Here is a 15,298-nt window from a genome sequence, read left to right on the forward strand (position 1 = left end):
TTCATTTAAAAGCATGAATTAACACTACTGTTATGGTAGGGGGGAGAAAAGGGCTTTTGTTGGATACTTACTAGTAATGAATTTTACTAAGGGCGTGAATTTAAAAACAACAACAAAAAACCCCATGCAACTTCCTAGGTAGGAAATGTGAAAAGAATAAGAATAAAAAAGCATAATGGAAATAGCTATCAAAATCACTAAGTCCCTGTTTTTTAATTAGTTATCTAGTAATATGTCTGAAATATTTGTACCAAAAATACTATAAAGAATGCTGACCTCTTGAGTATCTTGGCCCAGTCAGTAGGCGGTTCTCCAATATGATCTGTAGGCAGGTGGACTATAATGAAGCCTGTCTGTGCGATCTTTCTGAAGCCTAATTCATCAGGTTAGCTTTATTTTTTATAAATCATGGAACTTTTATTAAAATACTTTATACATGTGGTAGATCTAGAACATTGAAATGTAATAATACCTGAATTCTTTTAAGTTAGATTGCCTTCTCTGAAATATCCTTCCAATGAGTTTTTTTTTTAACCTAGAAGTTCATTTACAAGTAAGAATTAGTTGGCCTCATTTTACACTTAAACACATGCACACATGTGCATATACACACTCAGAATGTTCTTCTACTCTCTTTTTCTGTCTTACTCTCTGTCCTTCTCTCAACAGAAAACCAAAAAGGAAATCCCTGTATGCTTCTGTGGGATATTCTGGGTTGAATGGTGGAGCCTAGAGCATCTTCATTACAATGTTTGACTAAAGATACCGCACAGATGTAATTAACGTACATCATCCCAATCCCCAGGATAATTATGTGTTAATGTTTATGGAATTAATGGTCAAATCTGCTGTAGAAAAAGTTTTAATCAATGACAAATGAACTTCTTGGGATAGAGGAGACTTAAATTTAGCAGTGGAAAGTCCAATGTTAAGCTGAATTTTTCTCGCTGCCCTTGCCAGACTTGCTGAACTTCAAGATTTAATCAAGGAAACCGATCAATATTTAAGGAACATGTGAAATTGCTGTCACTGAAAGTTTGTTGAAGGTAGATATTCATCTATTAGAGCTAAATTAGGAATTATGAACGTGGTGTGGTAAGCGTTAGGTGAACAGTGTTGAGTATGCCCTTTCCAACAATAATTTGATACAATGACAAATAGACTTAAAAAAGACAGATTAAAACTGGAAGGTATTATAGAACAAATTGCTCTTCACACAGAATGTATAAACTGAATTAATCTCAAACAATTTCTTTCCTGGAAAAGAAGATACACTGTTGTAGATCTTCTGAATAATATAGTGGTTATTATTTGGTCTTTCCACTGCCAAGTTCTGCATGTTAAAAAGAAAGGTTTGTCATGGAAACTCAGAACTGGAAAGGATGAGCGAGGCACCCTAACCCTGCTCCGCTCTGTCAAAGACAACCTCATAGCACAATTCTTCTAATAGATAAGCATTAACAGTATTATACATCGTGATTATAGCTGACAGATCTTAAAGAACAGCAACATTCACACTCATCAGTCACTGGCTGAAACAAGTCATTCATCCCCTTGATCACCTGGGCTAACTCCAGACGTTGCAAATGAATGCAGGCAGTCAGCATGACCAAGCTATTGATATCCCACTGCTATTACAACTTACATCTTGGGGGACAGATGTTATAAATTGTAATGCTTCCATTTTAGAGACCTAACCAAGATAACATCAGAATGTAAAGATACACTGTGTATTACCCAAAGCTAATATATAAATACTTTTTTTTTTTTTTTTTTTTTTTTTTTTTTTGACCCATACACGATTTTACAGGGCTTCTCTAGGGAAAGAAGGTGAAAGCTCATATATGGTCGGCTGTTGAATTCTTGTCCTAGAGATGTGTTTGTTTAATTGTGTGTTTTTTCTTTCCGTTAGACCCCATACATAAAATGAGTCTTCTTTAGCTTAAGAGTTAGTACTGTTGGTTTTGTCTCAATAAGTCTTTTGGTTTAGCCTTCATGTCGCGTGTGGGCAGACTGATGGACAACTGTCATATGCTCATGAGTTAAAATGACTCTTTTTGAAAAACAAATAACAATTTAAATAGTTAGTCCTGCAGGGAAAGTACCATACCAGAATGCTACTGGGCAGTGTTCATCTTATCCAGATATTCCATACTCCTGCTGGAAAGAAAAGTGGAAGGTTTGGTTTTTTTGAGCAGGACTTGGCAAGGGGGTGGGCACAGCCAGGGAAGGCAGCCAGTGGTAAGGTGTGGGGGGAGTAGTGTTAAGTGGAAGCACAAAGGTGAAATTCTAAGCTATTTTATGTACAGTGAGGTAAGAGTCAATATTGGGTCAGGTGGAGGAGTGTGAGAACATGGTTGAAGTCTGGATGAGTGACACTTAAGTGAAAGTGAATCAGATGGATTGCAGGCTTGGGAGGGAGTGAATTTCAAGCGCTGATAGCTAGAGAGGGACTCTGCATGACCCGAGTAAAGAAGGGTTTGGACAGTTTTTGTTCAAGGCAGGGATTGGTGCCTTTGTTTTGCTGCTGTACAGGAATAAAGCAAGTTGTGCAAAGGGAGAGTAAGACAAGCAAAGGTCTAGTATTAACCTCGATATGTTTCTACCACGTGATCAGGTCTGGTGTGGCCACAAATATTTGAAGAAACTCAATACATGTATGTATTAGATGAAGAAGTAACAATTTAGACCCACAGTCAGCAGTGTTTTCATCATCACAGCATCTCCACTGGCAACAGAAGGCAGTCATGTTTAATTCATAGGTAGAGGACTGAAACAGAAGACAAGGGTGTCCAAGACAAGAAACAGTTGGATCTCCTAAGTCCAAGGACAGCGCCCACATTACTGACCCATGTTTGGTGTGAATGATTGTGAGATTATTCTATTTTGCTAATGCTGGATTGGAGAGTCTTGGCCAACTGATCTATTTTGGGATTGTCAGTATTTTTGGGGGGGGGGGGGGTGTTTGTTTGTTGGGGTTTTTTTGTTCCTTTAAACTGTTTGTTACTACATTACATTGGAAGAACAGCCCCAGCATCCAAAGAGACAGTCTGTTGTCTTACCAAAAATGCATGTTACTTTTTTTCTGTGGGAGCTTGGTTGATACAGATTTGGTTGTTAACAACTGCAATCTTTTAGGCATACAAATGGTATGAACTTGGATACCAAAGAGGTCACTTTGCATCGGTTTGGCAGCGTTCCCTCTACAATGTCAAGGGACTGAAAGCTCAGCCGTGGTGGACAGCAAGGGAGACTGGTTATACAGAACTGGTGAAGGTAAGGCAGTTTGTTTCTGTACTTTGATTTTTATTTTTATAACAGCTATAATTTAAGGTATTAAGCAGATAAAATCCTTATCTATGAGGTCTGAATTATTGCCTAGGAGTACTAGACACCAGTCTCCAGCTGAGCCGAAGAGACTGTAAAATAAGCCCAGGCATTTTCAAAATTGAGAATGAGGACAAGGATGGCTGAAATTATTAATAAATACAAATTTTACATGGCAGACAACTGTAATGTCTCAAGTGCATAATGACAGTAAACTTTGGTAATGTCCGGGACACCCATTCTGAATTTTTAATTGGTGAAGGAAAGGCTGTCCTTCATACCTGGTGTAATATTTAATGACGTCTTTGGAAGCTTTTAATTGTATAAGAGAAACAAGTATAGATTCCCAGTGATGGATTTTAAAAAAGTGAACATAGAATTCAAGTTGTTTAAAGTTTTTTTTTTTATTATTTAATGCAAGGCAAGAATTCTGGTTATTATTCATAATAATAATTTGTGTTTCCAAAATGGCATGATTTTTATTATTTAATTTTAATTCCTGAAAAAATAAAAACAAAAAAGGAGAGCAGAACCTTTTTTCCCTGTATGATTTAATTATTGGTATGTGGTTTAGCAAAATTATTCTACAGAAACAGTTTAAAGCCAGAAATGTTTATTTGCAAGAGACAGCTTCTTTCAGAATGGTGATTTCTTTATGCTTAGTTACATACATGTTAAGAAACTTACTATGAAAGGATGATTTTATTTAAAAAAAAAAAAAAAAGGAAAGAAAAAAAATTTAAAAGGGAAGATTACCCTTTGTTAAGGTTTTGATGGCAGCATAAATAAGACTAGGAAATCTGGACTGAAGTGTGATTGTCCAGTGTTATATCAGTCACACAGAAAAGCAATTAGCTTTATGGACTAGGGTTTGGGAAGATCTGAAATGTGCACAAATTCAACTCGTTCCTGAGGTATGTGTAGGAATAGAGCCTTCCTGCCATAAAACAGATGGAGAAACTTCTTATCATACTTTTACCGAACAAAAAGGAAAGAATAGATATGATTTTATTGATGTTTTAGAGCTATCTGCAGTGATGTTTTACAGTCTCTTGCCTGTAAACCATTCATATTCCTGCGTCACAGAAGGTAATGTTCCCTTCGCCCTGAGCATGAGGAGACAAGTCAGCTTTGACGGGTGAAGAAATTTGGTTCCCTGTTATAAAATGGCCAGGGCTCCACCTTGAAGTGATTTTTCCTCAGCTGGATCAGACCATGTATGGAGGTCTTGCTTTGGATCAGAATGCTGCATGGCTTCTAGAAGAGCCATTCAGAAGATCAACAAGAATAGAAATTCACCCCTGACCTCCACAGCACAACTACCTCCGTAATCCAGTCACACCTCTTCAATCCAATAATTTTGTAGTACATTGTGTATCTGTTTCATTAGCAATATGTCATTGATTCGGGCCTAAATTGTGGCTTCTATTTTATTTACATAGGTGTCATAATTTGGGGGTGGTAAGATTTACATTCACAATTGCAAGTACGAATGCAAAATATGAGTTTAATGCATCAGGATAAGGATTTGTATTATTGTGTTTTGTCCATAACTCAAGAAACTGCTTGAAGTTATGAAAGAAAGCAGGTTTGAGTCTAATAAACATATGATGCTGCAAACAAAATTTGAAATAGCATTCTCCAGGAAGTGGGGAAAAAATTGTTGAAGACATTTTTTATTAATTTGTGAATATTGCAACTTACGTACCTGTTTTAATTAAAAAAATATTATTTCCGCATTCCAAGAGCAAAAACCAATCAGCAGTTATTTCTTACTGCTTTATCTCATTACATTCCTCTTACACCTGTGTGGGATGTGTGGGAAATAATACCACATCCCGGTGATAGAATTTGACATGGGAAGCTGCTGTATGAGGCGCTGGAGGCCCTGACCCTCTCTCCCCGTGTTTCACTGTTTGTTGTTAAATGTGAACAAACTATTTTCAATATCTTAGTAGCTTAACAGTGCTAACTGAGGCAGTACTAAAGCCAGATTCTCTGGCACTTCTCTTTGGTTCATTTTATTAACCAGCGCAGCTGTGGTCAGTAGCATCTTGCAGCACAGACCTGGCTTGACTGTGTTTTAAAAGGTCATGCTATTTCTTGGGACTAGAGTTGGAGATGTGAATTTTGATGGTGTTTTGCTTTTTCCATAGAAATCTTGAAGAAAAGATTGTCTTGTTTCAGTATTCTCAGGTTAATAAATTCCTTGTGAAGGGCATTCAGCTCACCCAACTGTAGTCATGCAACCGCAAGGCATATATCGTCCATGCTAGCGGTCTAGTTTATAGGTCAAAAAAGAAGTATTTTCAGAGGATGATTAATTTTTTCCTATGTTAAATAACTATTGATGGCGTGTCTACCTTTCTGGTGTTGGCTTTCCTACTGCTTTACAAAAAAATGAAGCCTAGACAACTAATTTAGGCCTGATGTTTAACTGCCTGATGGGTAAGATTAAAGAAGAAAATCTCATACTTTATTTACTTCACTATCATCTACTTGCTTGGATGTCTTAAAGGAAGAGGGTTTTGAGGATTTGGGGATGGCTGGGTTTTTTTCGGGAGGGTATTGTTGGTGGTGCACAGGGAGAGGAGAACTGAGAATATCTCAATAACATTTAGAATGTGTATGACGGGGTAAATCTTGGTTAGCTGTACTGTGCTGAAGGGAAGGGATTTTTGCATCTGTCTGTCCAGCTGTGCCCGTTATGGCTTAAGCTTTTTTTAGTTTCCTTGAAAGAATATGGAGGGGTAACTGATTTCTCAGGGAGCAGAAAATACAAGCCTTTAGATTAGGAAGGGTGTGTCAAGTGATTCATGTAGAAATGTTCTGGTAATGTTTCTGATCTACAGTATTTCAGGGCTTTGGAGATTCAAGAAACTGTTTGAGCTCAGCTAAAAGAAAACCTTACTTTTATCTTTGAAAACCTGTTCTCTTCCCTTGAGACGATTAGCTTTCCTCAGTCAGTCTTACTGAGTCATTGCATCATTCTCTGGTACTTTTTGTAGAACCTCAGTATGGCATTATTCTTCTATTCTGGTGCTCGTTTTAAAAAATAGTAAAAAGAGGTACAATGCTGTTGGATCCTACAGACTTTTCACCAGTCTGAAAATACACAGGTAATGACCTAGGTAACTTTGTCCTTTCCTCACGTTGCATCCTTTGACATTTAGAAAAGACCCAGAGGATGCTTTGCCAATAATGTACTACAGTGAATAGCTGATTGATTAAAGTAGATCTTGTATTGTCAGTTTTCTCTGATGGCCTAGATTTTATTAATTAAATGTTTCAAGTGCGGCAACAAAAGCACAGGAAGAGAATGAAAGTACTGGCAGCAGCACATGTCCGTAACATTTTCTGTAGAGTGACAGCTGGAGCTTAATGCTTTAGCTAATAATAGCTAAACATTCATATTTAATGGAGAAATTAAATCGAAGTGTGCATTTAAAGTGTGGCTGGATGCTTTAAGAGAAGCCTTGTGTTGAAAAGAGAAGAGATATTGTATAAAGTGCTGACGTTTAAGCACCGTGAGTGACCGAATGGGTACAAGGAATCTATTCTGAAGGGTTTGAAAATACTGCCCCTTACTTTGGAGGTCATCAGCGTTCCCCAGCAAAGACATAGTAACTGATCACGAATACTTTCCTACTCTGTTTCAGTAAGAAAGTGAAATAGATTAAAGTCTTCGCCTTGATTTTATTTTACAGTCCAATGAATTAAAATGGACGTGTGGTCAGTAATTATGCTTCATGTGAGGGGTAGTAACCTCTTAATCTCTGCCTGTTTCATTTATGACCATGCATTGGAAGGGTTTGACAGCACACAGTAAGGATTCTTTTAATATAATAGTCACACATAAAAATAAACCAATACTAAGAAATCCCTATTTAAATACAGTAATGTCTTTGCCAATAAAATCTACGCTATCGCCAGATGTAAAGCAACTGTAAACTTCCATTATTGTTAGGAACTCTATTTAAAAAGCCATGTGGGGAGTTAAGGGAATCAGCTGCTAGGAAACAAGTACATATGCTCTCAATGCCGGTCGCCACCTGATTCTTCACTTGAAATCAGGATATTGGACCAAATATAATATGAATTTGTTGCTCTAACCTGAGACTTTAATCCCAACATATCATGGAGAGTAAGCATATTTAACTTTTTTCTGTAGGTAACAGCTCTTGGATCAAGTGTCGTAAGTCCAAGTCCTGGACTTTGTGTTTTGATGGTGTTTTGCATTCTTACCGTGCAAGGTCTAAGAGTCTGTAAAATCAGGGAGATCACGGCTGAGCTGTGTTTGAACTCCCCACTTCGTTCCTGCTTAGGACTTAGCTATTACTCATAGTAAAGCACTCTCAGTGTGTTTCATAGGTGGGGTCCAGGTTTTCAGAAGTAGAGACACTATTGATTTTAGGGCAAGTTATGTCTAAAACCATTGAGGAGCTAGTTCAAAATCAATTATATTATTCAAATCACTTTGTATCCAACATGTTCGGGAAGGAGCCTTAAAAGGCAAGGACAAACACCCGTCTTTGCAGGTTAACTTTCAGCCAGTGGTGTTTGTGAAGGGGATAGAGGTGACAAAGCTGCTGTTGCCTGCAACTCCTTGGACAACCAATGCTTATCATTCATCACCTTCTCTGGGTGAATGTTCCCTCTTACCTTTTTACAGATGAGGGAGTATGAGGAGTTTGAGGAAACAGAGAATCACTTGTAATATCTTTCAAAGTTTTCCAGTCTTGTCGATCTGTATCAATTTAAATTGAGGCTGGTGTAAACAGAGTTAACTTTTTCTTTCTCTTCTCCAGCCACTGCCAAATGAGGTACTCAAGCTGGTATTGCCTTTTGTAGATATGGTAGCACTGAATCAGTACCAGCACTGTTCCCATATTCATCTTTTCCATATTCCACCAATTAGGTGGAAATTTTCAATCTTTTTTATACCCTGCATTTTGGAAGTCAATTTTCCAAAAATACTCTAAAAGGACATTTCTACTTAATGTTAACCATTAAATGAGTCTTATGGGAACCCACCAGTGGGAAAGAATAAGGTGAATGCACCAGGAAAAATAAGTGTTCTTCCCCTTTACTGTTGGATGAGAGGGAAAACAATTTGCTGGGAAGAAGAAAAGTTTACCGTAATAACAGAAATGCAATCCTAATTTTCATAGGTCTTAGCCTACCTAAAAATGTTCTAGTGGTAGAAAGTAGCTGTATTATAGACAGCATGTTCTAGCCATGGCTTGCTTTGCTGAGCCTTTGATGATATATCAATGTACAGCCTATTTTGTGGGATCAGCTTGTCTTCTAAGTGAAAAAACTCGAGTAGAAAATGCAACTGCTTAATTTAAGTGGGAAAGCTAATAAGCATACAGAGTTTTAAAGCTAAAAAAAGGGCCGTTATACCATGTAGTCTGATCAGTGTCATGCAGACTTTTGACTTTTGTTCAGCTTTATGCATCATGTAAAGAGGTAGTGCGGGAACACACCTTAGCCTAAATTCAGTGTGAAATTGATTGAAAATGTCTTATAGAAATGCTTTGTTCAAGAGCACAAAAGAAAAATGAAAACTATTCACCCAAAATAAGGTTTAGTGAACAAAGTAGGTGACTGGGAAATGAAAGTTACTTTATCCAGATCCATTGTTACACTGTGGGGATTTCCCTTTGTATTGCTATAACATAAAATTGACTTACTATTGGTAGTATAAAAGGTTTTATAATCTACCTGATTTTTAAAAATAGATGTCCTAAGGCAGCAGAGAACAGAAATTTTAATTCTACTGTTCTGTGGTTTTGGTATGTATGAATTTTAAGGCAGTTTACACATTGTTAATGGTTGTGTCCATAAATCATCACCTGGCATTTCGAGTCATATTTGATCTTTTTCAATAGCATCAGCATGTGTAAGTGAATCTCTGCAAACCTTTTTGAAGGTTTAAATCATAACTTCCAACTTAAGTGTTGTGTTTACATTTGTCCTATTTGAACTTTAATGTTCTGCCAGTACCTGGAGTTCAGGTTATAGAAGTGGTTTTCTAGTTGCAGGAGTGCTTCCAGGTAACATGTGCACTGTTTAAGAAGATCAATATGCTTCTTAGCTTGCAATATAAAATGATCTGTTAAAGAGCCCTTAGGCTAATAAAAAAGCAAGTCAAAGTTAGACCTAGTCTGCAAGAGTCTGGGGATTATTGAAATCTTACAAGCCCAGCGTAATTGAATCTGAGGAATACTGTGAAAGTTGTTTTTCCTGCCTTAACTTGTCAGAAGGGAATTAAATACAAAGAAACTTGATAATGATGATGAACGCTTTTTTAGTGCTTTTAGATTAAAAAAAAATGGCAGGGAAAAATAAAAATGGTACTAAAGGCAAACACAGTAAATTCTCAGTGCAGTAACATGACTCTTGCAACAGTCCTTAGAAAAAAACTGGAAGCTCATTCGGGATGAGGGGCTTGCTGTGATGGATAAAAAAAGAAGCCTGTTCCTGCCTGAAGATGAGAATCTACGAGAAAAAGGAGACTGGAGCCAGTTTACTTTATGGCAACAAGGTAAAACATTTTATATTTCTTCTTTCCCCAATTTCACTTTTTCAGATTAGTATAGTGGAATAAGGAGTAGCAACACAGGTAGTTTTCAGAACTGTTTTTGTAATTGCTGAATCTGGAGAAGAAGGGAACTAATAAAATAGTGTCTGGGACCCCAGTGACACTGAGCAAGAGTTCTTTATTCTAAACCATGTTGTCCCCAAGCACTTCTAAGAATCCCCTGAGTGTAATACTCCCCTTCTGCCAAGGCTGCCAGCAGTTTGCACGGTAATGTGTGGTGCAGATCAGCCTGAGCAAAGGCAGGATGGGAGAAGGTGCATCCTCGATACTGTGTTGTCAGCTAGGTGAGATCTCTCATTCAGAAATGGTATGAGTAAAAGAATATGATTTTAATAAACCTGATGCCCTGTCCCTGAGTTGTGCAGTGAGAGGCCCAACTATTGGAACAACCTTATATTCTTATGAGACTCTACATATGAAAGAGTACTATAAAATAAAACACTAAAAGCAATTTATATCAAAATATAATCTGGCGTTGAAATGCTATGATGTTGGTAGCATTTTTCATCTTTTTTTTCTGTGCAGCCTCATTAATGTTTATGCTTTTAGGATCATGTTTAAAAAATGGTAGGAAGCCTGGTCTTCACAAATAATTTAAAAGCAAAGATATGCAGGCTGTTCTGATATTGCAGCATGTTAGTACTGCTGTTTCGCAATCTGTAAAATGGGGGTAATAATGTTTACCTGTCTTTCATTGTCAGCTCTTCAACGGTTTTGTTGCTCTTCTGCAAAGCAGAGAACAAGGAAATGTTCTTTCATTGCTCTTACCAATACTCTATCCATCATTTTTACTAGGAAGAAAGAATGAGAACGCTTGTAAAAGTGTTCCGAAAACATGTGCTTTATTGGAAAGATTCCCGGAAGCTACTGGCTGCAGAAGAGGGCAGGTATCTGGAAAATTTCTTCGGTTTTGCAAATTCCTAATGCTGGGAGCAGGTGATTTTGAGGAATGCGTATAAAGGCATGCATGACCTTGCTCTTGTTAAACCAGGTATATTTAACGACGCCTCAAGCACACAATGAAGTTAACAGTAAAAATATGCCCCCTCAGCAAATACAAGGTGAAATATGTTAGCTGAAGCCTTTCTACGGGCTCTTTAGTTGAGTCATTTTACCTTGTGTTTCCTAGGAGCTCGTGGTAGGTAAATTATTTGCCATGGGTCAACCAGTAAATAATGACTTACTAAACCTCAGCCCAAAGTGACCTGATCTGACCCGTAGCTAACCCTGCTTTGTGTAGGCAGTTGGATTAGATCCTTTCTAACCTCAAATATTTTTTTCTGGTCTAAATCTAATTTTTCAAGACTAATTCAGTGAGCCACATTCTCACTGTGATAAACTTCACCCATCTACCCCAGTTTGGCTTCTTTAGAAGGAAGGAGAATCGCCTCATGGAAGCCAAGCAACAGTACTGCTGTCATATGCTTCTTTCCTAAGGTAAAGTCCATGAGCTGTGGCCTTGGGTGCCAACAAAGTTTGTTTCAAGTGCCTGGTCTACACTGACTACTTGGCTGCAAATCAATCTCATTAAATCATGCAGTGGACTTATATGGTATGGATCAATACATTTGCAGCTGAGTGAATGGCCCAACACAAATGTCATGTGATTCTGTAGGACAGAATTTTTCATTAGCCTTTTTATTTTTCTTCAAGCTGTTGTATTTTATCTGTAATGACTACATGAGAATAACCTTCACATTGCAAAATTAGGGATGCAAAAGTTGGAAAACACAGTGCTAGCATACTCCTAATTCAGAGCCTTGAGAGCAGGTGTTCAGCTTTTTCACCGGACTCTTGCTTTTGATGTGCAGAAGTGCACTAGATGGCTGATGTTGTGGGAATGAGCAAGGCTACCGTTCCATTGATTTGTTGCAAAGGCTGGTTGTAGTGAATATAACTTATGAGAGAGGTCATCATGCTCAGTGCAGCTAACAGCAAGAAAACTGCTTTTTGTGGCATCCTTAGACAAAATATCTATCCCAGAGAGCAAATTCTCTTTAAGAGTCACTATTTTTCTCATTGTTTTTTGGTGCCCCACGTGTTATCACCAAAATATGGCTTGCAGAAACATTGTGTGTTTACAGCTATAGCTGTAGTCATGTGTTTTGAACATATAAAATGTAAAATAATCTGAAAAAAGGTGCTCTAGAAATCTTAAGTTTTACATCCAATGTTAGGGGATGTCTAGGACAATTTTGTTCTTATGGTAGCTGTGCCTCAGATTCTTACTGGTAAAATTAAATTTAAAACATTATCTAATCTCTATTCATGTACTGAAGCATGTGGAAGCAATGGGAACAAACACAATGAGGAAATTAGGAATTTTGTGGTAGATAGACCGTTTGGATGCTTTGGGTACCTCGGGGACTGACAAAGATAAAAAGTGTAAAATGGTGAACTATCTGCTCAGTGCTGCTGCGAGACTGTGTAGAATAATAGCAAGTGATCATATTATTCAAAATAACGTCATTCTTCTTAAAAATAGCTGTAAACTAGAAGTAGCACAGGTAGTTTTAATCCTGGGCATTTCTTAACCCTTCAGAGTTTTACTTTAAAACCATAGTTTTAAACCCATTAGTAGTTTGGAACTACTTATATATAGTGCTTGAGTTCAATTCATACGTATAATTCACAGACTTCTAGACTGATCTATGTGGACAGGTGACATAAACTGCAGTCATCATTCTGCAGTGCTGGTATATTAGCATTTAAAAAATAGTGTCTCAGGGATATTAGTAACTATCCTGCGTAGCCAGGTATTTGCATTGCAGTAGGGTCTGACAGGGCAATCAAGTTAACGCATCTCAGTGTAGCAGAGGTGGTGGGTTGGAGCATCTGTTCACCACGGCCACTGGAGCTTATCACTTGCTGTCATAAGAAACTGCTGGTAAGCAGAAACCTCAGAAAGTGGTAACACCTACTCTGAATAGAGGGAAAGGATAACCTCCCTCAACCTGCTGCCAAAGCTCTCCTTAATGCAGCTTTTGGGGCTGTTGGCCTTTGCTGCAAGGGCACATTGCTGGCTCACATTCAAATTGTTGTCTATGAGGACCCCCACAGTCTTTTTCGGGGAAGTTGCTTTCCAGACAGTTGTCCATCAGCTTGTGTTGGTACATGGGGTTATTCCTCCCCAGTGCAGAACTTGGACTTCTCTCTGTTGAACATCATAAGATTCCTGTTTGGACTTTTCTCCAGCTTGCCAAGGTCCTTATGAATGGCAGTAAAAAAAATGTAGTGTATCAGCTGTGCCTCTCTGATTTTCTATTATCTGCGGACTTGCTGAGGGGATGCATTCTGTCCCATCATCTGAGTCGTTTGTGAAGCTATTAAACAGTGTTGAACTCACTATTGAGCCCTGGAGTACACCTCTGATGGCTGGCCCCCAGCTGGACTTTGTGCCTCTGATCACAATTCTTTGAGCCTGGTTTAAGTGCCAGTTTTCAATCCACTGCCAGCTTGCCTCATTTCTGTTACATCAGTTTGTCACTGAGGATCTTAATGGCAGACAGTGTTGAAAGCCTTGCTGAAGTTGAGATAAACAATATCCACTAATCTCCCCTCATCCACCAAGCTAGACATCTCACCATAGAAAGCTGGTAAAGAACAATTTCCCCTTCATAAATCCGTGCTGACTGCTTCCAGTCACCTTCTTTTCCTTCACATGTTTGGCAATGGTTTCCAGGATTATTTGCTCCATCACATTCCCAGGGATCATGAGGCTGGCTAGCCTATAATTCCTCCGATCCTTCTGCTTGCCCTTCTTGAAGATAGGAACATTTGCTTTCTACCAGTCCTCAGGGACCTCTGCTGGTTGCCGTGACCTTTCAAAGATTATTGAGCATGGATTCACAACATTGTCCAGCTCCCTCCTCACTCGCATGTGGATCCCCTCAAGACCCATAGACCAGTTTGGTGAGTTTTTTTGAATGTTCCCTAACCTGATCCTTATCCACAGAAGGTGAGTAATCTTTTCTCCAGTCTTTTCCATTGGTCTCAGGTGCCTGGGATTCCTGAAGGTCAGTCATACCAGTAAAGATTGAGGCAAAGACAGCATGTAGTGCCTCAGCCTTTTCCATGTCCTCTGTCGTCAGATCTCCTGCCACATTTAGCAGCAGGCCCATGTTTTCCCTTGGCTTTCTTTTACTGCTGTCGTCTTTGATGTTACCCTTCACTTCCATCTCCAGATTCAACACCAGGAGAGCTCTGACTTTCCTGACCTCATCCCTGAATGCTCAGAGTGTCTTTGCAGTCTTCCTGGGTGACCTGACCCTGCTTCCACCTCTTGTACACTTCCTTGTTGTGTTTCGGTTTTGTCTGGGTTGTGATGCTTCCTGCACGTGGGGATGAACATTCTTGGGCTTGGATGAGATGATACTTAAAAACCAATCAGCTGTCGTCAACCCCTCTTCTCTCCAGCAGTGTATCTTGTGGGATTTTTCCTAGCAGCTCCCTGAATAAGACCAAGTCTGCTCGCCTGAAGTTATGGATAGTAATCCTGCTTTTTCCCTTTCTCTTTCCTGTCGTGATCCTGAACTCCACCAGCTCATGGTTGCTCCAGCCAAGGCTGACTGTGACCTTCACAGCCATGTTGTCATCTGAGAGGGGCCAGTCAGTCTGGCTGACACAGGCATTGTGTCTCCTGCAGCCCATCCTTTTAAATAATAAGACTGTCTTTAAGTCTTTCCATAGGAAAGAAGATATTTTTTCTGGTTGTAGGTAGGAGAGAAAATTTTTTTTGGTTGAAGTATGGTTATTTTAAGCAAAATGAAAAACATGCTTTTTTACACCCAGCCACCCCCCTGGATGCACAGACACTACACAGCATGGTTTTTGTAACATTGAACACCTTTAGGGCATGAGAAAGAGCAGTTGTTGCTGAGACTCTTAACAAAAGGTGATGTTGTACTTTTGGCCCATCATCAAGGATGAGACGTAATGAAGTTCTGAGCTCCTCTTGCTGTGAAGCTGAACGTGTTGAAGGCCTGCCTTTCTCTTCTTGCAGATCAAATATTCTATCATGCACCCGGGGACTCATGTCTGGCCCCACACAGGGCCTACCAACTGTCGGCTAAGGATGCACTTGGGCTTGGTGATACCCAAGGAAGGCTGCAGAATTCGGTGTGCCCAAGACAACAGGTATGGACGGGTTTTTTTGGTTTTGCTTTTCCTACCTTCCTCAAGGCTGAAAAAGGGGTGGGACTGCATGTAATTAAAAAATATATATATATAGGGTATTTTGCTGATCAGAAGGTGTCAAATATTTTGTTGAACAGGCAGTTTGCACTCTGACTCTTGGTACAAACATGTAAATACCACTTCTCAGTGTCAGAAGACTCTTTGGAGACAAAGCTGCTCCTCTATGCA

General features: G+C 39.0%; 1 protein-coding gene across 12 annotated transcripts in view; it reads left to right on the forward strand.

Annotated features, from left to right (window-relative positions):
* ASPH (aspartate beta-hydroxylase) overlaps positions 1-15,298 on the forward strand; it is a 123,244-nt gene that overhangs the window by 89,431 nt on the left and 18,515 nt on the right. For 10 of the 12 annotated variants that reach the window (XM_056333747.1, XM_056333746.1, XM_056333743.1 and 7 more), the window contains 4 exons: positions 3,139-3,276; positions 9,742-9,877; positions 10,730-10,821; positions 14,937-15,070. In XM_056333747.1, the coding sequence (XP_056189722.1) occupies positions 3,139-3,276; positions 9,742-9,877; positions 10,730-10,821; positions 14,937-15,070 (500 nt within the window). Of the gene's footprint in view, positions 1-3,138; positions 3,285-9,741; positions 9,878-10,729; positions 10,822-14,936; positions 15,071-15,298 lie in introns of those variants that run through there. The other 2 variants (XR_008821072.1, XR_008821073.1) reach the window with 2 other exon arrangements.

This window comes from Falco biarmicus, chromosome 3, assembly GCF_023638135.1.
Source record: "Falco biarmicus isolate bFalBia1 chromosome 3, bFalBia1.pri, whole genome shotgun sequence".
NCBI lineage: Eukaryota > Metazoa > Chordata > Aves > Falconiformes > Falconidae > Falco > Falco biarmicus.